Source organism: Oncorhynchus nerka, linkage group LG4, assembly GCF_034236695.1.
Source record: "Oncorhynchus nerka isolate Pitt River linkage group LG4, Oner_Uvic_2.0, whole genome shotgun sequence".
Classification (NCBI taxonomy): domain Eukaryota; kingdom Metazoa; phylum Chordata; class Actinopteri; order Salmoniformes; family Salmonidae; genus Oncorhynchus; species Oncorhynchus nerka.
This window is the reverse complement of record NC_088399.1, coordinates 92,311,175-92,338,910: the sequence shown is the minus strand read 5'-3', so window position 1 is coordinate 92,338,910 and position 27,736 is coordinate 92,311,175. Positions and strand designations below refer to the sequence as shown.

General features: G+C 44.1%; 1 protein-coding gene across 1 annotated transcript in view; it reads left to right on the top strand.

Moving 5' to 3' along the window:
- The window catches only part of LOC115128830 (protein 4.1-like), a 134,629-nt gene that overhangs the window by 92,895 nt on the left and 13,998 nt on the right, over positions 1–27,736 (top strand). The window contains exons 16-17 of the mRNA XM_065018034.1: positions 24,302–24,430; positions 24,712–24,825. Of these exons, the coding sequence (XP_064874106.1) occupies positions 24,302–24,430; positions 24,712–24,825 (243 nt within the window). The remainder of the gene's footprint in view (positions 1–24,301; positions 24,431–24,711; positions 24,826–27,736) is intronic.

The following is a 27,736-nucleotide window of genomic DNA, read 5'->3' as shown; positions in this document are numbered from 1 at the left end:
GTGTGAATAGGGGATAGTCACATAGTGTGAATAGGGATAGTCACAGTGTGAATAGGGGATAGTCACAGTGTGAATAGGGGATAGTCACAGTGTGAATAGGGATAGTCAGTGTGAATAGGGGATAGTCACAGTGTGAATAGGGGATAGTCACAGTGTGAATAGGGGATAGTCACAGTGTGAATAGGGGATAGTCACAGTGTGAATAGGGGATAGTCACAGTGTGAATAGGGGATAGTCACAGTGTGAATAGGGGATAGTCACAGTGTGAATAGGGGATAGTCACAGTGTGAATAGGGGATAGTCACAGTGTGAATAGGGGATAGTCACAGTGTGAATAGGGGATAGTCACAGTGTGAATAGGGGATAGTCACAGTGTGAATAGGGGATAGTCACAGTGTGAACAGGGGATAGTCACATAGTGTGAACAGGGGATAGTCACATAGTGTGAACAGGGGATAGTCACATAGTGTGAACAGGGGATAGTCACATAGTGTGAACAGGGGATAGTCACATAGTGTGAACAGGGGATAGTCACAGTGTGAACAGTGGATAGGCACGTAATGTGAATAGGGGATAGTCACATAGTGTGAACAGGGGATAGTCACATAGTGTGAACAGGGGATAGTCACATAGTGTGAATAGGGGATAGTCACAGTGTGAATAGGGGATAGTCACAGTGTGAATAGGGGATAGTCACAGTGTGAATAGGGGATAGTCACAGTGTGAATAGGGGATAGTCACAGTGTGAACAGTGGATAGGCACGTAATGTGAATAGGGGATAGTCACAGTGTGAATAGGGGATAGTCACATAGTGTGAATAGGGGATAGTCACAGTGTGAATAGGGGATAGTCACAGTGTGAACAGTGGATAGGCACGTAATGTGAATAGGGGTTAGTCACATAGTGTGACTAGGGGAGATACATAGTGTGGGGAGAGTCACAGTGTGAATAGGGGATAGTCACAGTGTGAATAGGGATAGTCACAGTGTGAATAGGGATAGTCACAGTGTGAATAGGGGATAGTCACAGTGTGAATAGGGATAGTCACAGTGTGAATAGGGGATAGTCACAGTGTGAATAGGGATAGTCACAGTGTGAACAGGGGATAGTCACAGTGTGAATAGGGGATAGTCAGTGTGAATAGGGGATAGTCACAGTGTGAATAGGGGATAGTCACATAGTGTGAATAGGGGATAGTCACAGTGTGAACAGGGATAGTCACGTAGTGTGAATAGGGGATAGTCACATAGTGTGAAGGGGATAGTCACATAGTGTGAATAGGGGATAGTCACAGTGTGAATAGGGGATAGTCACAGTGTGAACAGGGGATAGTCACAGTGTGAATAGGGGATAGTCACAGTGTGAACAGGGATAGTCACAGTGTGAACAGGGATAGTCACATAGTGTGAACAGGGATAGTCACATAGTGTGAACAGGGATAGTCACAGTGTGAATAGGGATAGTCAAGTGTGAATAGGGGATAGTCAGTGTGAATAGGGATAGTCAGTGTGAATAGGGGATAGTCACAGTGTGAATAGGGGATAGTCACAGTGTGAATAGGGGATAGTCACAGTGTGAATAGGGGATAGTCACAGTGTGAATAGGGGATAGTCACAGTGTGAATAGGGATAGTCACAGTGTGAATAGGGATAGTCACAGTGTGAATAGGGGATAGTCACAGTGTGAATAGGGATAGTCACAGTGTGAACAGGGGATAGTCACAGTGTGAACAGGGGATAGTCACAGTGTGAACAGGGGATAGTCACATAGTGTGAATAGGGGATAGTCACATAGTGTGAACAGGGATAGTCACATAGTGTGAATAGGGGATAGTCACAGTGTGAACAGGGATAGTCACATAGTGTGAATAGGGATAGTCACAGTGTGAACAGGGATAGTCACATAGTGTGAACAGGGATAGTCACATAGTGTGAATAGGGGATAGTCACATAGTGTGAATAGGGGATAGTCACATAGTGTGAATAGGGGATAGTCACAGTGTGAATAGGGATAGTCACAGTGTGAATAGGGGGATAGTCAGTGTGAATAGGGGATAGTCACAGTGTGAATAGGGAAGTCAGTAGTGTGAATAGGGGATAGTCACAGTGTGAATAGGGGATAGTCACAGTGTGAATAGGGGATAGTCACAGTGTGAATAGGGGATAGTCACAGTGTGAATAGGGGATAGTCACAGTGTGAATAGGGGATAGTCACAGTGTGAATAGGGGATAGTCACAGTGTGAATAGGGGATAGTCACAGTGTGAATAGGGGATAGTCACAGTGTGAACAGGGATAGTCACAGTGTGAATAGGGATAGTCACAGTGTGAATAGGGATAGTCACATAGTGTGAACAGGGGATAGTCACATAGTGTGAACAGGGGATAGTCACATAGTGTGAACAGGGGATAGTCACAGTGTGAACAGTGGATAGGCACGTAATGTGAATAGGGGATAGTCACATAGTGTGAATAGGGGATAGTCACATAGTGTGAATAGGGGATAGTCACATAGTGTGAATAGGGGATAGTCACAGTGTGAATAGGGGATAGTCACAGTGTGAATAGGGGATAGTCACAGTGTGAATAGGGGATAGTCACAGTGTGAATAGGGGATAGTCACAGTGTGAACAGTGGATAGGCACGTAATGTGAATAGGGGATAGTCACAGTGTGAATAGGGGATAGTCACATAGTGTGAATAGGGGATAGTCACAGTGTGAATAGGGGATAGTCACAGTGTGAACAGTGGATAGGCACAATGTGAATAGGGGTTAGTCACATAGTGTGACTAGGGGGTAGATACATAGTGTGAATAGGGGAGAGTCACAGTGTGAATAGGGGATAGTCACAGTGTGAATAGGGGATAGTCACAGTGTGAACAGGGGATAGTCACATAATGTGAACAGGGGATAGTCACATAATGTGAACAGGGGATAGTCACATAGTGTGAACAGGGGATAGTCACAGTGTGAATAGGGGATAGTCACAGTGTGAATAGGGGATAGTCAGTGTGAATAGGGGATAGTCACAGTGTGAATAGGGATAGTCACAGTGTGAATAGGGGATAGTCACAGTGTGAATAGGGGATAGTCACAGTGTGAATAGGGGATAGTCACAGTGTGAATAGGGGATAGTCACAGTGTGAATAGGGATAGTCACATAGTGTGAACAGGGATAGTCACAGTGTGAACAGGGATAGTCACATAGTGTGAATAGGGATAGTCACATAGTGTGAATAGGGATAGTCACATAGTGTGAATAGGGGATAGTCACATAGTGTGAATAGGGGATAGTCACAGTGTGAATAGGGGATAGTCACAGTGTGAATAGGGGATAGTCACAGTGTGAACAGGGATAGTCACAGTGTGAACAGGGGATAGTCACAGTGTGAACAGGGGATAGTCACATAGTGTGAATAGGGATAGTCACAGTGTGAACAGGGGATAGTCACATAGTGTGAATAGGGGATAGTCACAGTGTGAATAGGGGATAGTCACAGTGTGAATAGGGGATAGTCACAGTGTGAATAGGGGATAGTCACAGTGTGAATAGGGATAGTCACAGTGTGAATAGGGGATAGTCACAGTGTGAATAGGGATAGTCACATAGTGTGAACAGGGATAGTCACATAGTGTGAACAGGGATAGTCACATAGTGTGAACAGGGGATAGTCACATAGTGTGAACAGGGGATAGTCACATAGTGTGAATAGGGATAGTCACATAGTGTGAACAGGGGATAGTCACAGTGTGAACAGGGATAGTCAGTGTGAATAGGGGATAGTCACATAGTGTGAACAGGGGATAGTCACAGTGTGAATAGGGATAGTCACATAGTGTGAATAGGGATAGTCACAGTGTGAATAGGGGATAGTCACAGTGTGAATAGGGGATAGTCACAGTGTGAATAGGGGATAGTCACAGTGTGAATAGGGGATAGTCACAGTGTGAACAGTGGATAGGCACGTAATGTGAATAGGGGATAGTCACAGTGTGAATAGGGGATAGTCACATAGTGTGAATAGGGGATAGTCACAGTGTGAATAGGGGATAGTCACAGTGTGAATAGGGATAGTCACAGTGTGAACTAGGGGATAGTCACATAGTGTGAATAGGGATAGTCACAGTGTGAATAGGGGATAGTCACATAGTGTGAACAGGGATAGTCACATAGTGTGAACAGGGGGGATAGGGGATAGTCACATAATGTGAACAGGGGATAGTCACATAGTGTGAACAGGGGATAGTCACATAGTGTGAACAGGGGATAGTCACATAGTGTGAATAGGGGATAGTCAGTGTGAATAGGGAATAGTCAGTGTGAATAGGGGATAGTCACAGTGTGAATAGGGGATAGTCACAGTGTGAATAGGGGATAGTCACAGTGTGAATAGGGGATAGTCACAGTGTGAATAGGGGATAGTCACAGTGTGAATAGGGGATAGTCACAGTGTGAATAGGGGATAGTCACAGTGTGAATAGGGGATAGTCACAGTGTGAATAGGGGATAGTCACAGTGTGAACAGGGGATAGTCACAGTGTGAACAGGGGATAGTCACAGTGTGAACAGGGGATAGTCACATAGTGTGAACAGGGGATAGTCACATAGTGTGAACAGGGGATAGTCACATAGTGTGAACAGGGGATAGTCACATAGTGTGAACAGGGGATAGTCACATAGTGTGAACAGGGGATAGTCACATAGTGTGAACAGGGGATAGTCACATAGTGTGAACAGGGGATAGTCACATAGTGTGAACAGGGATAGTCACATAGTGTGAATAGGGGATAGTCACAGTGTGAATAGGGATAGTCAGTGTGAATAGGGGATAGTCAGTGTGAATAGGGAATAGTCAGTGTGAATAGGGGATAGTCACAGTGTGAATAGGGATAGTCACAGTGTGAATAGGGGATAGTCACAGTGTGAATAGGGATAGTCACAGTGTGAATAGGGATAGTCACAGTGTGAATAGGGGATAGTCACAGTGTGAATAGGGATAGTCACAGTGTGAATAGGGGATAGTCACAGTGTGAATAGGGGATAGTCACAGTGTGAATAGGGATAGTCACAGTGTGAACAGGGGATAGTCACAGTGTGAACAGGGGATAGTCACAGTGTGAACAGGGGATAGTCACATAGTGTGAACAGGGGATAGTCACATAGTGTGAACAGGGGATAGTCACAGTGTGAACAGGGGATAGTCACAGTGTGAACAGTGGATAGGCACGTAATGTGAATAGGGGATAGTCACATAGTGTGAACAGGGGATAGTCACATAGTGTGAACAGGGGATAGTCACATAGTGTGAATAGGGGATAGTCACAGTGTGAATAGGGATAGTCACAGTGTGAATAGGGGATAGTCACAGTGTGAATAGGGGATAGTCACAGTGTGAACAGTGGATAGGCACGTAGTGTGAATAGGGATAGTCACAGTGTGAATAGGGGATAGTCACATAGTGTGAATAGGGATAGTCACAGTGTGAATAGGGGATAGTCACAGTGTGAACAGTGGATAGCACGTAATGTGAATAGGGGTTAGTCACATAGTGTGAACTAGGGGATAGATACATAGTGAATAGGGAATCAGTGTGGGATAGTCACAGTGTGAATAGGGGATAGTCACAGTGTGAATAGGGGATAGTCACATAGTGTGAACAGGGGATAGTCACATAATGTGAACAGGGATAGTCACATAGTGTGAACAGGGGATAGTCACAGTGTGAATAGGGGATAGTCACAGTGTGAATAGGGGATAGTCACAGTGTGAATAGGGGATAGTCAGTGTAGGGAATAGGGGATAGGGATAGTCAGTGTGAATAGGGGATAGTCACAGTGTGAATAGGGGATAGTCACAGTGTGAATAGGGGATAGTCACAGTGTGAATAGGGATAGTCACAGTGTGAATAGGGGATAGTCACAGTGTGAATAGGGATAGTCACAGTGTGAATAGGGATAGTCACAGTGTGAACAGGGGATAGTCACATAGTGTGAACAGGGATAGTCATAGTGTGAACAGGGGATAGTCACATAGTGTGAACAGGGGATAGTCACATAGTGTGAACAGGGGATAGTCACATAGTGTGAATAGGGGATAGTCACAGTGTGAATAGGGGATAGTCACAGTGTGAATAGGGGATAGTCACAGTGTGAACAGTGGATAGGCACGTAATGTGAATAGGGGATAGTCACAGTGTGAATAGGGGATAGTCACATAGTGTGAATAGGGGATAGTCACAGTGTGAATAGGGGATAGTCACAGTGTGAATAGGGGATAGTCACAGTGTGAATAGGGGATAGTCACAGTGTGAATAGGGGATAGTCACAGTGTGAATAGGGGATAGTCACAGTGTGAATAGGGGATAGTCACATAGTGTGAACAGGGGATAGTCACATAGTGTGAACAGGGGATAGTCACATAGTGTGAACAGGGATAGTCACATAGTGTGAACAGGGGATAGTCACATAGTGTGAACAGGGGATAGTCACATAGTGTGAACAGGGATAGTCACATAGTGTGAACAGGGGATAGTCACATAGTGTGAACAGGGGATAGTCACATAGTGTGAACAGGGGATAGTCACATAGTGTGAATAGGGGATAGTCACAGTGTGAATAGGGGATAGTCACAGTGTGAATAGGGGATAGTCAGTGTGAATAGGGGAATCAGTGTGAATAGGGATAGTCAGTGTGAATAGGGGATCAGTCAGTGTGAATAGGGGATAGTCACAGTGTGAATAGGGGATAGTCACAGTGTGAATAGGGGATAGTCACAGTGTGAATAGGGGATAGTCACAGTGTGAATAGGGGATAGTCACAGTGTGAATAGGGATAGTCACAGTGTGAATAGGGATAGTCACAGTGTGAATAGGGATAGTCACATGTGTGAATAGTGTGGGATAGTCACAGTGTGAATAGGGGATAGTCACAGTGTGAATAGGGGATAGTCACAGTGTGAATAGGGGATAGTCACAGTGTGAATAGGGGATAGTCACAGTGTGAACAGGGGATAGTCACAGTGTGAACAGGGGATAGTCACAGTGTGAACAGGGGATAGTCACATAGTGTGAACAGGGGATAGTCACATAGTGTGAACAGGGGATAGTCACATAGTGTGAACAGGGGATAGTCACATAGTGTGAACAGGGGATAGTCACATAGTGTGAACAGGGGATAGTCACAGTGTGAACAGTGGATAGGCACGTAATGTGAATAGGGGATAGTCACATAGTGTGAACAGGGGATAGTCACATAGTGTGAATAGGGGATAGTCACAGTGTGAATAGGGGATAGTCACAGTGTGAATAGGGATAGTCACAGTGTGAATAGGGGATAGTCACAGTGTGAACAGGGATAGGCACAGTGTGAATAGGGGATAGTCACAGTGTGAACAGTGGATAGGCACGTAATGTGAATAGGGGATAGTCACAGTGTGAATAGGGGATAGTCACATAGTGTGAATAGGGGATAGTCACAGTGTGAATAGGGGATAGTCACAGTGTGAACAGTGGATAGGCACGTAATGTGAATAGGGGTTAGTCACATAGTGTGACTAGGGGATAGTCACATAGTGTGAATAGGGGATAGTCACAGAGTGAATAGGGATAGTCACAGTGTGAACAGGGATAGTCACATAATGTGAATAGGGGATAGTCACATAGTGTGAATAGGGATAGTCACAGTGTGAATAGGGGATAGTCACAGTGTGAATAGGGGATAGTCACAGTGTGAATAGGGGATAGTCAGTGTGAATAGGGGATAGTCAGTGTGAATAGGGGATAGTCAGTGTGAATAGGGGATAGTCAGTGTGAATAGGGGATAGTCACAGTGTGAATAGGGGATAGTCACAGTGTGAATAGGGGATAGTCACAGTGTGAATAGGGGATAGTCACAGTGTGAATAGGGGATAGTCACAGTGTGAATAGGGGATAGTCACAGTGTGAATAGGGGATAGTCACATAGTGTGAACAGGGGATAGTCACATAGTGTGAACAGGGGATAGTCACATAGTGTGAACAGGGGATAGTCACATAGTGTGAACAGGGGATAGTCACATAGTGTGAACAGGGGATAGTCACATAGTGTGAATAGGGGATAGTCACAGTGTGAATAGGGGATAGTCACAGTGTGAATAGGGGATAGTCACAGTGTGAACAGGGATAGTCACATAAGTGTGAATAGGGGATAGTCACAGTGTGAATAGGGATAGTCACAGTGTGAATAGGGGATAGTCACACAGTGTGAATAGGGGATAGTCACAGTGTGAATAGGGATAGTCACAGTGTGAATAGGGGATAGTCACAGTGTGAATAGGGATAGTCACAGTGTGAATAGGGATAGTCACAGTGTGAATAGGGGATAGTCACATAGTGTGAATAGGGGATAGTCACATAGTGTGAATAGGGATAGTCACATAGTGTGAACAGGGGATAGTGAATAGGGGATAGTCATAGTGTGAATAGGGGATAGTCACATAGTGTGAACAGGGGATAGTCACATAGTGTGAATAGGGGATAGTCACATAGTGTGAATAGGGGATAGTCACAGTGTGAATAGGGGATAGTCACAGTGTGAATAGGGGATAGTCACAGTGTGAATAGGGGATAGTCACAGTGTGAACAGTGGATAGGCACGTAATGTGAATAGGGGATAGTCACAGTGTGAATAGGGGATAGTCACATAGTGTGAATAGGGGATAGTCACAGTGTGAATAGGGGATAGTCACAGTGTGAATAGGGGATAGTCACATAGTGTGAATAGGGGATAGTCACATAGTGTGAATAGGGGATAGTCACAGTGTGAATAGGGGATAGTCACAGTGTGAATAGGGGATAGTCACAGTGTGAACAGGGAATAGTCACATAGTGTGAACAGGGAATAGTCACATAGTGTGAACAGGGGATAGTCACAGTGTGAACAGGGGATAGTCACATAGTGTGAACAGGGGATAGTCACATAGTGTGAACAGGGGATAGTCACAGTGTGAACAGGGGATAGTCACAGTGTGAACAGGGGATAGTCACTGTGAACAGGGGATAGTCACAGTGTGAACAGGGGATAGTCACAGTGTGAACAGGGGATAGTCACAGTGTGAATAGGGGATAGTCACAGTGTGAACAGGGATAGTCACAGTGTGAATAGGGGATAGTCACAGTGTGAATAGGGGATAGTCACAGTGTGAACAGGGGATAGTCACAGTGTGAATAGGGATAGTCACAGTGTGAATAGTGGATAGGCACATGTGAATAGGGGATAGTCACAGTGTGAACAGGGGATAGTCACAGTGTGAATAGGGGATAGTCACAGTGTGAATAGGGGGAAGTCACAGTGTGGGATAGTCACAGTGTGAACAGGGATAGTCACAGTGTGAACAGGGGAATAGTCACAGTGTGAACAGGGATAGTCACATAGTGTGAACAGGGGATAGTCACAGTGTGAACAGTGGATAGGCACGTAATGTGAATAGGGGATAGTCACATAGTGTGAACAGGGGATAGTCACAGTGTGAATAGGGGATAGTCACAGTGTGAATAGGGGATAGTCACATAGTGTGTAGGGAATAGTCACAGTGTGAACAGTGGATAGGCACGTAATGTGAATAGGGGATAGTCACATAGTGTGACTAGGGGATAGTCACAGTGTGAACAGTGGATAGGCACCTAATGTGAATAGGGGATAGTCACAGTGTGAATATGGGATAGTCACATAGTGTGACTAGGGGGTAGATACACAGTGTGAATAGGGGAGAGTCACAGTGTGAATAGGGATAGTCACAGTGTGAATAGGGGATAGTCACAGTGTGAACAGGGGATAGTCACAGTGTGAATAGGGGATAGTCACACAGTGTGAACAGGGGATAGTCACACAGTGTGAATAGGGGATAGTCACACAGTGTGAATAGGGGATAGTCACAGTGTGAACAGTGGATAGGCACGTAATGTGAATAGGGGATAGTCACATAGTGTGAACAGGGGATAGTCACATAGTGTGACTAGGGGATAGTCACAGTGTGAATAGGGGATAGTCACAGTGTGAATAGGGGATAGTCACAGTGTGAATAGGGGATAGTCACATAGTGTGAATAGGGGATAGTCACATAGTGTGAACAGGGGATAGTCACATAGTGTGAACAGGGGATAGTCACAGTGTGAATAGGGATAGTCACATAGTGTGACAGGGGATAGTCACATAGTGTGAACAGGGGATAGTCACATAGTGTGAACAGGGGATAGTCACATAGTGTGAATAGGGGATAGTCACAGTGTGAATAGGGGATAGTCACAGTGTGAATAGGGGATAGTCACAATGTGAACAGTGGATAGGCACGTAATGTGAATAGGGGATAGTCACAGTGTGAATAGGGGATAGTCACATAGTGTGAATAGGGGATAGTCACAGTGTGAATAGGGGATAGTCACAGTGTGAATAGGGGATAGTCACAGTGTGAATAGGGGATAGTCACAATGTGAACAGTGGATAGGCACGTAATGTGAATAGGGGATAGTCACAGTGTGAATAGGGGATAGTCACATAGTGTGAATAGGGGATAGTCACAGTGTGAATAGGGGATAGTCACAGTGTGAATAGGGGATAGTCACAGTGTGAATAGGGGATAGTCACATAGTGTGAATAGGGGATAGTCACATAGTGTGAATAGGGGATAGTCACATAGTGTGAATAGGGGATAGTCACAGTGTGAACAGGGAATAGTCACATAGTGTGAACAGGGAATAGTCACATAGTGTGAACAGGGGATAGTCACAGTGTGAACAGGGGATAGTCACATAGTGTGAACAGGGGATAGTCACATAGTGTGAACAGGGGATAGTCACAGTGTGAACAGGGGATAGTCACAGTGTGAACAGGGGATAGTCACAGTGTGAACAGGGGATAGTCACAGTGTGAACAGGGGATAGTCACAGTGTGAACAGGGGATAGTCACAGTGTGAACAGGGGATAGTCACAGTGTGAACAGTGGATAGGCACGTAATGTGAATAGGGGATAGTCACAGTGTGAACAGGGGATAGTCACAGTGTGAATAGGGGATAGTCACAGTGTGAATAGGGGATAGTCACATAGTGTGAATAGGGGATAGTCACAGTGTGAATAGGGGATAGTCACAGTGTGAATAGGGGATAGTCACAGTGTGAATAGGGGATAGTCACAGTGTGAACAGGGAATAGTCACAGTGTGAACAGGGAATAGTCACATAGTGTGAACAGGGGATAGTCACAGTGTGAACAGTGGATAGGCACGTAATGTGAATAGGGGATAGTCACATAGTGTGAACAGGGGATAGTCACAGTGTGAATAGGGGATAGTCACAGTGTGAATAGGGGATAGTTACATAGTGTGAACAGGGAATAGTCACAGTGTGAACAGTGGATAGGCACGTAATGTGACTAGGGGATAGTCACATAGTGTGACTAGGGGATAGTCACAGTGTGAACAGTGGATAGGCACCTAATGTGAATAGGGGATAGTCACAGTGTGAATATGGGATAGTCACATAGTGTGACTAGGGGGTAGATACATGGTGTGAATAGGGGAGAGTCACAGTGTGAATAGGGGATAGTCACAGTGTGAATAGGGGATAGTCACAGTGTGAACAGGGGATAGGCACGCAATGTGAATAGGGGATAGTCACACAGTGTGAACAGGGGATAGTCACACAGTGTGAATAGGGGATAGTCACACAGTGTGAATAGGGGATAGTCACAGTGTGAACAGTGGATAGGCACGTAATGTGAATAGGGGATAGTCACATAGTGTGAACAGGGGATAGTCACATAGTGTGACTAGGGGATAGTCACATAGTGTGACTAGGGGATAGTCACAGTGTGAACAGTGGATAGGCACCTAATGTGAATAGGGGATAGTCACAGTGTGAATATGGGATAGTCACATAGTGTGACTAGGGGGTAGATACATGGTGTGAATAGGGGAGAGTCACAGTGTGAATAGGGGATAGTCACAGTGTGAATAGGGGATAGTCACAGTGTGAATAGGGGATAGTCACAGTGTGAACAGGGGATAGGCACGCAATGTGAATAGGGGATAGTCACACAGTGTGAACAGGGGATAGTCACACAGTGTGAATAGGGGATAGTCACACAGTGTGAACAGGGGATAGGCACCTAATGTGAATAGGGGATAGTCACAGTGTGAATATGGGATAGTCACATAGTGTGACTAGGGGGTAGATACATAGTGTGAATAGGGAGAGTCACAGTGTGAATAGGGGATAGTCACAGTGTGAATAGGGATAGTCACATAGTGTGAACTAGGGGATAGGCACATGGTGTGAATAGGGATAGTCACAGTGTGAATAGGGATAGTCACAGTGTGAATAGGGATAGTCACAGTGTGAATAGGGATAGTCACAGTGTGAACAGTGGATAGGCACGTAATGTGAATAGGGGATAGTCACATAGTGTGAACAGGGGATAGTCACATAGTGTGACTAGGGGATAGTCACATAGTTGACTAGGGGATAGTCACAGTGTGAACAGTGGATAGGCACGTAATGTGACTAGGTGATAGTCACATAGTGTGACTAGGGGATAGTCACAGTGTGAACAGTGGATAGGCACCTAATGTGAATAGGGGATAGTCACAGTGTGAATATGGGATAGTCACATAGTGTGACTAGGGGGTAGATACATGGTGTGAATAGGGGAGAGTCACAGTGTGAATAGGGGATAGTCACAGTGTGAATAGGGGATAGTCACAGTGTGAACAGGGGATAGGCACGCAATGTGAATAGGGGATAGTCACACAGTGTGAACAGGGGATAGTCACACAGTGTGAATAGGGGATAGTCACACAGTGTGAATAGGGGATAGTCACAGTGTGAACAGTGGATAGGCACGTAGTGTGAACAGTGGATAGTCACATAGTGTGAACAGGGGATAGTCACATAGTGTGAACAGGGGATAGTCACATAGTGTGAACAGGGGATAGTCAAATAGTGTGAACAGGGGATAGTCACAGTGTGAATAGGGGATAGTCAGTGTGAATAGGGGATAGTCAGTGTGAATAGGGGATAGTCAGTGTGAATAGTCAGTGTGGATAGTCAGTGGATAGGGTACAGTGTGAATAGGGGATAGTCACAGTGTGAATAGGGGATAGTCACAGTGTGAATAGGGGATAGTCACAGTGTGAATAGGGATAGTCACAGTGTGAATAGGGGATAGTCACAGTGTGAATAGGGGATAGTCACATAGTGTGAACAGGGGATAGTCACATAGTGTGAACAGGGGATAGTCACAGTGTGAATAGGGGATAGTCACATAGTGTGACTAGGGGATAGTCACATAGTGTGAACAGGGGATAGTCACAGTGTGAACAGGGGATAGTCACAGTGTGAACAGGGGATAGTCACAGTGTGAACAGGGGATAGTCACAGTGTGAACAGGGGATAGTCACAGTGTGAACAGGGGATAGTCACAGTGTGAACAGGGGATAGTCACAGTGTGAAGTCAGGGATAGTCACAGTGTGAACAGGGATAGTCACGTAGTGTGAATAGGGGATAGTCACAGTGTGAACAGGGGATAGTCACAGTGTGAATAGGGGATAGTCACAGTGTGAATAGGGGATAGTCACATAGTGTGAATAGGGGATAGTCACAGTGTGAATAGGGGATAGTCACAGTGTGAATAGGGGATAGTCACAGTGTGAACAGGGAATAGTCACAGTGTGAACAGGGAATAGTCACATAGTGTGAACAGGGATAGTCACAGTGTGAACAGGGATAGTCACATAATGTGAATAGGGATATTCACATAGTGTGAACAGGGATAGTCACAGTGTGAATAGGGATAGTCACAGTGTGAATAGGGGATAGTCACATAGTGTGAACAGGGAATAGTCACAGTGTGAACAGTGGATAGGCACGTAATGTGACTAGGGGATAGTCAGTGTGAACAGGGGATAGTCACAGTGTGAATAGGGGATAGTCACAGTGTGAATAGGGGATAGTTACATTGTGTGAACAGGGAATAGTCACAGTGTGAACAGTGGATAGGCACGTAATGTGAATAGGGGATAGTCACATAGTGTGAACAGGGGATAGTCACATAGTGTGACTAGGGGATAGTCACATAGTGTGACTAGGGGATAGTCACAGTGTGAACAGTGGATAGGCACCTAATGTGAATATGGGATAGTCACAGTGTGAATATGGGATAGTCACATCGTGTGACTAGGGGGTAGATACATGGTGTGAATAGGGGAGAGTCACAGTGTGAATAGGGGATAGTCACAGTGTGAATAGGGGATAGTCACAGTGTGAACAGGGGATAGGCACGCAATGTGAATAGGGGATAGTCACACAGTGTGAACAGGGGATAGTCACACAGTGTGAATAGGGGATAGTCACACAGTGTGAATAGGGGATAGTCACAGTGTGAACAGTGGATAGGCACGTAATGTGAATAGGGGTTAGTCACATAGTGTGACTAGGGGGTAGATACATAGTGTGAATAGGGGAGAGTCACAGTGTGAATAGGGGATAGTCACAGTGTGAATAGGGGATAGTCACAGTGTGAATAGGGGATAGTCACAGTGTGAACAGTGGATAGGCACGTAGTGTGAACAGTGGATAGTCACATAGTGTGAACAGGGGATAGTCACATAGTGTGAACAGGGGATAGTCACATAGTGTGAACAGGGGATAGTCACATAGTGTGAACAGGGGATAGTCACAGTGTGAATAGGGGATAGTCACAGTGTGAATAGGGGATAGTCAGTGTGAATAGGGGATAGTCAGTGTGAATAGGGGATAGTCAGTGTGAATAGGGGATAGTCAGTGTGAATAGGGGATAGTCAGTGTGAATAGGGGATAGTCAGTGTGAATAGGGGATAGCCAGTGTGAATAGGGGATAGTCAGTGTGAATAGGGGATAGTCACAGTGTGAATAGGGGATAGTCACAGTGTGAATTGGGGATAGTCACAGTGTGAATAGGGGATAGTCACATAGTGTGAACAGGGGATAGTCACATAGTGTGAACAGGGGATAGTCACAGTGTGAATAGGGGATAGTCACATAGTGTGACTAGGGGATAGTCACATAGTGTGAACAGGGGATAGTCACATAGTGTGAATAGGGGATAGTCACATAGTGTGAACAGGGGATAGTCACAGTGTGAACAGGGGATAGTCACAGTGTGAACAGGGGATAGTCACAGTGTGAACAGGGGATAGTCACAGTGTGAACAGGGGAGAGTCACAGTGTGAACAGGGGATATTCACATAGTGTGACTATGGGATAGTCACAGTGTGAACAGGGCATAGTCACAGTGTGAACAGTGGATAGCCACAGTGTGAATATGGGATAGTCACAGTGTGAATAGGGGAGAGTCACAGTGTGAACAGGGGATAGTCACAGTGTGAATAGGGGAGAGTCACAGTGTGAACAGGGGATAGTCACATAGTGTGACTAGGGGATAGTCACAGTGTGAACAGGGCATAGTCACATAGTGTGAATAGGGGAGAGTCACATAGTGTGAATAGGGGAGAGTCACAGTGTGAATAGGGGAGAGTCACAGTGTGAATAGGGGAGAGTCACATTGTGAATAGGGGAGGGTCACAGTGTGAATAGGGGAGAGTCACAGTGTGAATAGGGGAGAGTCACAGTGTGAATAGGGGAGAGTCACAGTGTGAATAGGGGAGAGTCACATAGTGTGAATAGGGGAGAGTCACATAGTGTGAATAGGGGAGAGTCACATAGTGTGAATAGGGGAGAGTCACATAGTGTGAATAGGGGAGAGCCACATAGTGTGAATAGGGGAGAGCCACATAGTGTGAATAGGGGAGAGCCACATAGTGTGAATAGGGGAGATCCACATAGTGTGAATAGGGGAGAGCCACATAGTGTGAATAGGGGAGAGCCACATAGTGTGAATAGGGGAGAGCCACATAGTGTGAATAGGGGATAGCCACATAGTGTGAATAGGGGATAGCCACATAGTGTGAATAGGGGATAGCCACATAGTGTGAATAGGGGATAGCCACATAGTGTGAATAGGGGATAGCCACATAGTGTGAATAGGGGATAGCCACATAGTGTGAATAGGGGATAGCCACATAGTGTGAATAGGGGATAGCCACATAGTGTGAACAGGGGATAGTCACGTAGTGTGAACAAGGGATAGTCACAGTGTGAACAGGGGATAGTCACAGTGTGAATAGGCGATAGTCACAGTGTGAATAGGGGATAGTCATAGTGTGAACAAGGGATAGTCACATAGTGTGAACTGGGGATTGTCACAGTGTGAATAGGGGATAGTCACGTAGTGTGAATAGGGGATAGTCACATAGTGTGACTAGGGGATAGTCACATAGTGTGAACAGGGGATAGTGACATAGTGTGAATAGGGGATAGTCACATAGTGTGAACAGGGGATAGTCACAGTGTGAACAGGGGATAGTCACAGTGTGAATAGGGGATAGTCACAGTGTGAATAGGGGATAGTCACATAGTGTGAATAGGGGATAGTCACATAGTATGAATAGGGGATAGTCACAGTGTGAATAGGGGATAGTCACAGTGTGAATAGGGGATAGTCACAGTGTGAACAGGGAATAGTCACATAGTGTGAACAGGGAATAGTCACATAGTGTGAACAGGGGATAGTCACAGTGTGAACAGTGGATAGGCACGTAATGTGAATAGGGGATAGTCACAGTGTGAACAGGGGATAGTCACAGTGTGAATAGGGGATAGTCACAGTGTGAATAGGGGATAGTCACATAGTGTGAATAGGGGATAGTCACAGTGTGAATAGGGGATAGTCACAGTGTGAATAGGGGATAGTCACAGTGTGAATAGGGGATAGTCACAGTGTGAACAGGGAATAGTAACAGTGTGAACAGGGAATAGTCACATAGTGTGAACAGGGGATAGTCACAGTGTGAACAGTGGATAGGCACGTAATGTGAATAGGGGATAGTCACATAGTGTGAACAGGGGATAGTCACAGTGTGAATAGGGGATAGTCACAGTGTGAATAGGGGATAGTTACATAGTGTGAACAGGGAATAGTCACAGTGTGAACAGTGGATAGGCACGTAATGTGACTAGGGGATAGTCAGTGTGAACAGGGGATAGTCACAGTGTGAATAGGGGATAGTCACAGTGTGAATAGGGGATAGTCACAGTGTGAATAGGGGATAGTTACATAGTGTGAACAGGGAATAGTCACAGTGTGAACAGTGGATAGGCACGTAATGTGAATAGGGGATAGTCACATAGTGTGAACAGGGGATAGTCACATAGTGTGACTAGGGGATAGTCACATAGTGTGACTAGGGGATAGTCACAGTGTGAACAGTGGATAGGCACCTAATGTGAATAGGGGATAGTCACAGTGTGAATATGGGATAGTCACATAGTGTGACTGGGGGGTAGATACATGGTGTGAATAGGGGAGAGTCACAGTGTGAATAGGGGATAGTCACAGTGTGAATAGGGGATAGTCACAGTGTGAACAGGGGATAGGCACGCAATGTGAATAGGGGATAGTCACACAGTGTGAACAGGGGATAGTCACACAGTGTGAATAGGGGATAGTCACACAGTGTGAATAGGGGATAGTCACAGTGTGAACAGTGGATAGGCACGTAATGTGAATAGGGGTTAGTCACATAGTGTGACTAGGGGGTAGATACATAGTGTGAATAGGGGAGAGTCACAGTGTGAATAGGGGATAGTCACAGTGTGAATAGGGGATAGTCACAGTGTGAATAGGGGATAGTCACAGTGTGAATAGGGGATAGTTACATAGTGTGAACAGGGAATAGTCACAGTGTGAACAGTGGATAGGCACGTAATGTGAATAGGGGATAGTCACATAGTGTGAACAGGGGATAGTCACATAGTGTGACTAGGGGATAGTCACATAGTGTGACTAGGGGATAGTCACAGTGTGAACAGTGGATAGGCACCTAATGTGAATAGGGGATAGTCACAGTGTGAATATGGGATAGTCACATAGTGTGACTGGGGGGTAGATACATGGTGTGAATAGGGGAGAGTCACAGTGTGAATAGGGGATAGTCACAGTGTGAATAGGGGATAGTCACAGTGTGAACAGGGGATAGGCACGCAATGTGAATAGGGGATAGTCACACAGTGTGAATAGGGGATAGTCACAGTGTGAATAGGGGATAGTCACAGTGTGAATAGGGGATAGTCACAGTGTGAACAGTGGATAGGCACGTAGTGTGAACAGTGGATAGTCACATAGTGTGAACAGGGGATAGTCACATAGTGTGAACAGGGGATAGTCACATAGTGTGAACAGGGGATAGTCACATAGTGTGAACAGGGGATAGTCACAGTGTGAATAGGGGATAGTCAGTGTGAATAGGGGATAGTCAGTGTGAATAGGGGATAGTCAGTGTGAATAGGGGATAGTCAGTGTGAATAGGGGATAGCCAGTGTGAATAGGGGATAGTCAGTGTGAATAGGGGACAGTCACAGTGTGAATAGGGGATAGTCACAGTGTGAATAGGGGATAGTCACAGTGTGAATAGGGGATAGTCACATAGTGTGAACAGGGGATAGTCACATAGTGTGAACAGGGGATAGTCACAGTGTGAATAGGGGATAGTCACAGTGTGACTAGGGAAAGTCACATAGTGTGACTGGGGATAGTCACATAGTGTGAATAGGGGATAGTCACATAGTGTGAACAGGGGATAGTCACAGTGTGAACAGGGGATAGTCACAGTGTGAACAGGGGATAGTCACAGTGTGAACAGGGGATAGTCACAGTGTGAACAGGGGAGAGTCACAGTATGAATAGGGGATATTCACATAGTGTGAATAGGGGATAGTCACATAGTGTGAACAAAAGATAGTCACATAAGTGGGAACAAGAGATAGTTACATAGTGTGAACAGGGGATAGTCACGTAGTGTGAACAAGAGATAGTGTTACGCACACCTCTATGAAGAGGGAACGCGACACCCTGCTACAACTAAACTCTCCGTGAAGTGAAAAAGGTATGGACTGTAGGTGCGAGTAAGGATGACAACAGACAGAATGTGGTACCGTTTACAAGGACTTTATTCCTTCACACGTGTAATATGGGGAAAAGGGGCTGGACGGAACCAAAGCAAAGAAGTGTAAATCTCAAAACCTCCCCCTCTCCTACCTCCTGCCTACCCACTACTTACCTAATTTAGCACCACCTGGTGCCCTAACCAAAATACAGGGGGGTCCGCCCAGGTCACCTAGTGTGCCTAGACAGGGATAGTCACGGGTATATGTATGCCCAAGGCCTCTTGCCTAAGTCACAAGTGCCTTCCCCTTCTCCCCCTGGGAACAAATGAAACAGAATATTAAACAATTTTCAAACAAACTAACAAAGGGACATCAAATAAGTCTATCTGAGCAACAAACTCACAAAATATACCAACCCTCAGCAAAATCAACCTCTAGCAAAACCTCTAGCAAAATCTCTCAGAAAATCTCTCTACAAAAAGCTCTCCAATGACCTCCCAGCAAATACAAAGTCATTATAGCGTCAGAGGGTGTGAATGGAGGATGCGTCTTGACGAGGGGCGGGGTCAGCTCTCCAATAGCCCTGGATACCAATCAGTGAATGAGGGGATAGCCACTGAAATAAACACATGCACAAACACAAACTACAACACATAAACTGGGGAACGTAACAATAGTCACATAGTGTGAATAGGGGATAGTCACGTAGTGTGAACAAGAGATAGTCACATAGTGTGAACAGGGGATAGTCACGTAGTGTGAACAAGAGATAGTCACATAGTGTGAATAGGGGATAGTCACGTAGTGTGAACAAGAGATAGTCACATAGTGTGAATAGGGGATAGTCACGTAGTGTGAACAAGAGATAGTCACATAGTGTGAATAGGGGATAGTCACATAGAGTGAACAAGAGATAGTCACATAGTGTGAATAGGGGATAGTCACAGTGTGAACAGTGGATAGTCACATAGTGTGAACAGGGGATAGTCACATAGAGTGAACAAGAGATAGTCACATAGTGTGAATAGGGGAGAGTCACATAGAGTGAATAGGGGAGAGTCACATAGTGTGAATAGGGGATAGTCACAGTGTGAACAGTGGATAGTCACATAGTGTGAACAGGAGATAGTCACATAGTGTGAACAGGGGATAGTCACGTAGTGTGAATAGGGGATAGTCACATAGAGTGAACAAGAGATAGTCACATAGTGTGAACAAGAGATAGTCACATAGTGTGAATAGGGGATAGTTACATAGTGTGAATAGGGGATAGTCACGGTGGGAATAGGGGATAGTCACTGTGTGAATAGGGGATAGTCACAGTGTGAATAGGGGATAGTTACTTGTGTGAACAGGGGATAGTTACATAGTGTGAATATGGGGATAGTCACGGTGTGAATAGGGATAGTCACAGTGTGAATGGGGATAGTTACATCGTGTGAATAGGGAATAGTCACGTAGTCTCACACAGGTGATAGTTACATAGTGTGAATAGGGGATAGTGACGGTGTGAATAGGGGATAGTCACTGTGTGAATAGGGTATAGTCACAGTGTGAACAGGGGATAGTTACATAGTGTGAATAGGGGATAGTCAAGTGTGAACAGGTGATAGTTACATAGTGTGAATAGGGGATAGTCACGGTGTGAATAGGGGGATAGTCACAGTGTGAATAGGGGATAGTTACATAGTGTGAACAGGGATAGTTACATAGTGTGAATAGGGGATAGTCACGGTGTGAATAGGGAAGTCAAGTGTGAATAGGGGGATAGTTACATTTTGTGAACAGGGGATAGTCACGGTGTGAATAGGGGATAGTCGGTGTGAATAGGGAATCACGGTGTGAATAGGGGATAGTCACCGTGTGAAAAGTCACCGTGTGAATAGGGAAAAGTCTCAGAAAAGTGTGAATAGAGGATAGTTACAGTGTGAGCAGGGGATAGTCACCGTGTGAAAAGGGGATAGTCTCCTGAACAGACAGTTACATAGTGTGAACAGGGATAGTCACATGGTATGAATGTTATATTTATGCTATGATCATCTAGTATTTTCAGGCCATACTATGAGGGTTCTGTATTTATGGGTCATTAGTCACTGGGTATATTTTAGACAGGTGGTTTGGGAGAGAATACAGTTTAGACAAAAACATATGAATTCACTGTATGTATGCTGCATATAGTAGTTATGCCATAGTATAGTGGGTTCTGATAGATCAAACAAGCAGTTAGATACAGTGGCCTTCAGAAATGATTCATACTCCTTCACTTATTCCATATTCTGTTGTTACAGCCTGAATTCAAAATGGATGACATTTTTTTTTCTTTTTTCTAGGGGATAGTCACGTAGTGTGAACAAGAGATAGTCACATAGTGTGAATAGGGGATAGTCACGTAGTGTGAACAAGAGATAGTCACATAGTGTGAATAGGGGATAGTCACATAGAGTGAACAAGAGATAGTCACATAGTGTGAATAGGGGATAGTCACAGTGTGAACAGTGGATAGTCACATAGTGTGAACAGGGGATAGTCACATAGAGTGAACAAGAGATAGTCACATAGTGTGAATAGGGGAGAGTCACATAGAGTGAATAGGGGAGAGTCACATAGTGTGAATAGGGGATAGTCACAGTGTGAACAGTGGATAGTCACATAGTGTGAACAGGAGATAGTCACATAGTGTGAACAGGGGATAGTCACGTAGTGTGAATAGGGGATAGTCACATAGAGTGAACAAGAGATAGTCACATAGTGTGAACAAGAGATAGTCACATAGTGTGAATAGGGGATAGTTACATAGTGTGAATAGGGGATAGTCACGGTGGGAATAGGGGATAGTCACTGTGTGAATAGGGGATAGTCACAGTGTGAATAGGGGATAGTTACATTGTGTGAACAGGGGATAGTTACATAGTGTGAATAGGGGATAGTCACGGTGTGAATAGGGGATAGTCACAGTGTGAATAGGGGATAGTTACATCGTGTGAATAGGGAATAGTCACGTAGTCTCAACAGGTGATAGTTACATAGTGTGAATAGGGGATAGTGACGGTGTGAATAGGGGATAGTCACTGTGTGAATAGGGTATAGTCACAGTGTGAACAGGGGATAGTTACATAGTGTGAATAGGGGATAGTCACGTAGTGTGAACAGGTGATAGTTACATAGTGTGAATAGGGGATAGTCACGGTGTGAATAGGGGATAGTCACAGTGTGAATAGGGGATAGTTACATAGTGTGAACAGGGGATAGTTACATAGTGTGAATAGGGGATAGTCACGGTGTGAATAGGGGATAGTCACAGTGTGAATAGGGGATAGTTACATAGTGTGAACAGGGGATAGTCACGGTGTGAATAGGGGATAGTCACGGTGTGAATAGGGGATAGTCACGGTGTGAATAGGGGATAGTCACAGTGTGAATAGGGGATAGTCACCGTGTGAATAGTGGTTAGTCACCGTGTGAATAGGGAAAAGTCACAGTGTGAATAGAGGATAGTTACATAGTGTGAACAGGGGATAGTCACCGTGTGAATAGGGGATAGTCACCGTGTGAATAGGGGATAGTTACATAGTGTGAACAGGGGATAGTCACATGGTATGAATGTTATATTTATGCTATGATCTATCTAGTATTTTCAGGCCATACTATGAGGGTTCTGTATTTATGGGTCATAGGTCACAGTGGGTATATTTTAGACAGGTGGTTTGGGAGAGAATACAGTTTAGAGGAAAAACATATGAATTCACTGTATGTATGCTGCATATAGTAGTTATGCCATAGTATAGTGGGTTCTGATAGATCAAACAAGCAGTTAGATACAGTGGCCTTCAGAAATGATTCATACTCCTTCACTTATTCCATATTCTGTTGTTACAGCCTGAATTCAAAATGGATGACATTTTTTTTTCTTTCTCACCCATCTACCACACAATACCCAGTAATCACAAAGGGAAGACATATTTTTTTAGATTTTTTTTGGCATATATATTGAAAATGAAATACAGAAATGTCTCATTTACATAAGTATTCACACCCCTGAGTCAAGACATGTTAGGATCACCTTTGGCAGCGATTGCAGCTGTGAGTCTTTCTGGGTAAGTTTCTAACAGCTTTGCACACCTGGATTGTACAATATTTGCACAATAATTATTTGTACATTTCTTCAAGCTCTGTCATGTTGGTTGTTGATCATTGCTAGACAGCCATTTTCATGTTTTGCCATAGATTTTCAAACCAATTTAAGTCAGAACTGTAACTAGGCCACTCAGGAACATTCAATGTCGTCTTGGTAAGCAACTCCAGTGTATATTTGGCTTTGTGTTTTAGGTTATTGTCCTGCTGTAAGGTGAATTCATCTCCTAGTGTCTGATGGAAAGCAGATCCACAATGCTTGAAAATATGAAGAGTGGTACTCAGTAATGTGTTGTATTGGATTTTCCCCAAACATAACGCTTTGTATTCAGGACATACAGTTAATTTGCCACATTTTTTATCAGTTTTACTTTAGTGCCTTATTGCAAACAATGCTTCCTTTTTTTCACTCTGTCATTTAGGTTAGTATTAGGTAGTAACTACAATGTTGTTGATCCATCTGTGGTTTTCTACTATCACAGCCATTCAACTCTGTAACTGTTTTAAAGTCTCCATTGTCCTCATAGTGAAATACCTGAGCAGTTTCCTTCCTCTCCGGCAACTGAGTTAGGAAGGACACCTGTATCTTTGTAGTGACTGGTTGTATTGATACACCATCCAAGTGTAATGAATGGAAGTTATTCATGCTCAAAAAGAGATTCATTGTCTGTTTTTGTCATTTATTTACCAATCTACCAATATGTGTCCTTCTTTGCGAGGCATTGGAAAACCTCCCTGCTCTTTGTGGTTGAATCTGTGTTTGAAATTCACTGACCTTACAGATCATTTCATGTGTGGGGTACAGAGATGAGGTATTATACACTATTATTTCACACAGAGTGAGCCCATGCATCTTATTATGTGACTTGTTAAGCACATTTTTACTCCTGAACTTATTTAGACTTGCCATAACAAAGGGGTTGAATACTTATTGACTCAAGACATTTTCAGCTTTTCATTTTTTATTAATTTGTAAAAAAGTGATAAAAACATCATTCCACTTTGACCTTATGGGGTATTGTGTGTAGGCCAGTGAGACATCTCAATCTGTTTTAAATTCAAGCTGAAAAAGTGAAGAGGTGTGAGCACTTTCTGAAGGCAGATAATAAATACGACAAACTCAATATTCACCGTGTGTATTTTCCCTCATTCCTCACAGTCTAACGTGGTGAAAACACAGACTATCACCATCTCAGACGTGTCTAACTCCCTACGAGGAGACGTCTATAACAAGGAGGTCCCCATCGTGCACACTGAGACCAAGACCATTACCTACGAGTCAGCGCAGGTGAGAGGCATCGTTAGAAATGTAGTTCTTAAATAAAAACCTTTTATTAACCCATATGACTTTGTGTTAACAGTGAACTGGGTCATATTCATCAGGGTACCCAACGGGAAAAAATGTTTTCAAAATGAAAACAAGCAATTTCGTATTGGACAAGTCCTATTTCAGTGTCTTTTCTTCCTTTTGGTGCCTGATGAACATGAGCCTGTTTTTTGGTCTTAATCTCAGCCAGTAGGTAACGTAATCCTAAATGAACCCCTTTTCTCCCCCTTGTGTTAACATAGTGTCTCCTTCAGCCCGTAGACAGCATGGCAGAGAGGGACTCTGGAATGCTGTTGAGTGCCCAGACCATCACCTCAGAGACAGTCAGTACAACCACCACCACTCAGATCACCAAGGTACGTCCTGGGCTTCCTGGTCTACGATCAGTTTCGCTTTCGCTAGATGATGTAGATTTGAGTCATTTAGCACAGGGATTCCGAATGTATTTCGCTTCGTGAACCACCAATTGAGGTGTTTTTTTTTTAGTCGTGACCAATGTTCCCTCTAAGCTGCGCATGTGCGCAGGACTGCCGCGCAGAAGAAATATCAGCCCCGCGCAGAGAAACACTGTCAAGACTTCTGCCGAAGTCGATGCCTCTCCTTGTTCGGCGGTGTTCGGCGGTCGACGTCGCCGGTCTTCTAGCCATCGCCGATCCATTTTTCATCCATTTTTCATTTTTCAGAGCTAAAGTATCCCTATATGCAATTAGACCATTGCCTTATATGGATCTGTGCCATTCAATTTGAACTGGACTGTGTTTACAGCATGTGCGGTCGTGAGTAGCGAAAGCTTCACATGAAACCACCTGAGCACATTTGTTCATATTCTTTGCTAGTCAGTGAGTTATTAGCCCAGTTATAGCTAATCAGCAATGGAGGAGTGATTACTTCCTACAAGAGCACAAACTCATAATTTGTATGATTCTCTGTAGTAATGGTATGGGAATAATAAGTAATTGTATTTTGTAAAGTGGTTTCTTGCATCAAACAACACAACCTTTTCAGGCACCTTCTTGTCTGAAGAAGAAGTGGATAAACAGGTTAATGTCAACCCCGACATGTTTTTTGGAATTTAGGCCTACGTTGAACACCACACGTTGGCTACTACTGCCGGCTGAATGATAGAACAGCTATTTCCATGTTTAAATGTTATGAGTTGCAATTTCTCCATTGTTTTTTATGGTAGCCATAGGGTTGCACATTTTTAGGGAATATTCAGAGGTAGAAACTTTCCGTGGGAATTAACGGGAATATATGGGAATTAACGGAAATATATGCAAATTAATATTAATACCATTTAAATGTAGATGTTTTTTGCATTGGATATATTTACCATATCATGTGGAGACAGAAACAAACCTTTTACCTCATCATCAATAGACATAATTGCAAATGATTAAATCCTTCCAATAGAAAAACATTTTTTTTAGTTACGAATTGAACTTAATTAAATGATTTGACCCTTCACATGGGATGATTTCACTGAACAACAAAAGAAAGGGAATAGTGAATGATTCCCTATGATCCATTGCATCTCCCAAAAACGATTTCAACATACATCTGTAAAATGAGTCTAGAAACTAAAGCTTTGGTTCTTCCTCTCAGACTTCCATGTCTTCTCCCTGGACCTCCTCAATGTCCACCTCTTGGACATCAGACCCTGACGCCTAATCTTCAGTGTCACTTTCCAACCTTGTTGAGCATGGCTCATTGTCAGGCTCAAACAGCCTCAAATTTGTCCAGATGGCCACCGATTTTTCAACCCTTGTATTGGTCAGCCTGTTGCGTGCTTTGGTGTGTGTGTGTGTTCCCAAACAAGGACCAGTTGCGATCTGAGGCGGCAGATGTTGGTTGGATTTGGAGGATGATGGAGGCAACAGGGGAAAGAGCCTCAGATCCACAAAGTCCCTTCCACCAGGTGGCTGATGAGATATGTTGGCACGACTGACATATTGCATCTTCATCCCAAAGCCCTTGCTTGGAAGTGTAGTTGGCCAGACTGTCAAGAACCTTGCCTTCATTCAGGCTAAGGTGGCAAGACACGGTAGTGATGACACCATAGGCCTTGTTGAGATCTGCACCAGACAGGATGCTCTTGCCAGCGTACTTGGGGTTCAACATGTACGCTGCGGCGTGTATGGGCTTCAGGCAGAAGTCTTCATGCTTTTTGATGTATTTCAGAACTGCAGTTTCCTCTGCTTGGAGCATTCTTTGTTGAATCTTTGAATCTTTGTTGCATTCTTCACATATGATTTAGCACGGTATTTGCTAATGTACACAGCTTTTCCTTTTACATTAGCTGCAGTGAAATGTCTCCACACATCAGATAGTAACCGTGGCATTTTCCTGTCAAGATTAGAAAAAAATGAACATACAATTCCATGTACAGTTAAGCAATAATAAGTCAAATGAAACATGTATGGAAATAGGTGAATTAACACTCGTCAGTTAGTATGTTCAAGCAAGCTCAAACCCAAATGGTAGCAAAAACGAACTAGCAGAAATTGTTAACAAGTTAGAAATGATTTAAACACACTTTGCTGTAGGCTACTATTTACTATTTAACAAAAAAATCATAAAACATATTCACCCCACCCAGTATTGTAATCAAAACTTACCAGAAAGCATGTAGTCCTTGGCTCAGACAGTGTAGTAGTGTGGGCTCAATAGCATCTCATTAGTGTGCAAGATCTTGAGCATCAGCTGTACATGTGATGGAAGAATGCACTGTGCATGCAGTGTTGCAATTCCATTGAATGAGGGATAGTTGAACCAAAATATGCCACAAGACCAAGAATTGCCTTATGTGTATCCAACAAAAAAGGTTCACTGTTATAAGCTGTTATATACTGTTATTTTTGAGGGAACATTGGTCGTGACCGCCATAAGGGTTGAGTGGTGAGAAAACATACACAGAGTAAAGAATAAGTAAAAATTTGATGAATAATACCCTCTTCTTCAAAACAGTAATTCATTAATTATTAATTAACAAAACATTAACTTAATGTAGATTTGAGTTTTCCTTCTTGTGATCAATTTTAAGAAATGGACTGTATAATTATGAAATGATTATTTCTAACAATGCAGGGTTTTCTCTGGATCAAAAATTGGCTTAGGTGTGGCATAGGGCGTGGCATGGGGCCTGGCAATGGGGCGTGGCATGGGGCGTGGCATGGGGCCTGGCAATGGGGTGTGGCAATGGGGCGTGGCAATGGGGCCTGGCAATGTGCATGGTCAGTCGTCTGCGCACTAAATTCTGTTTGGACC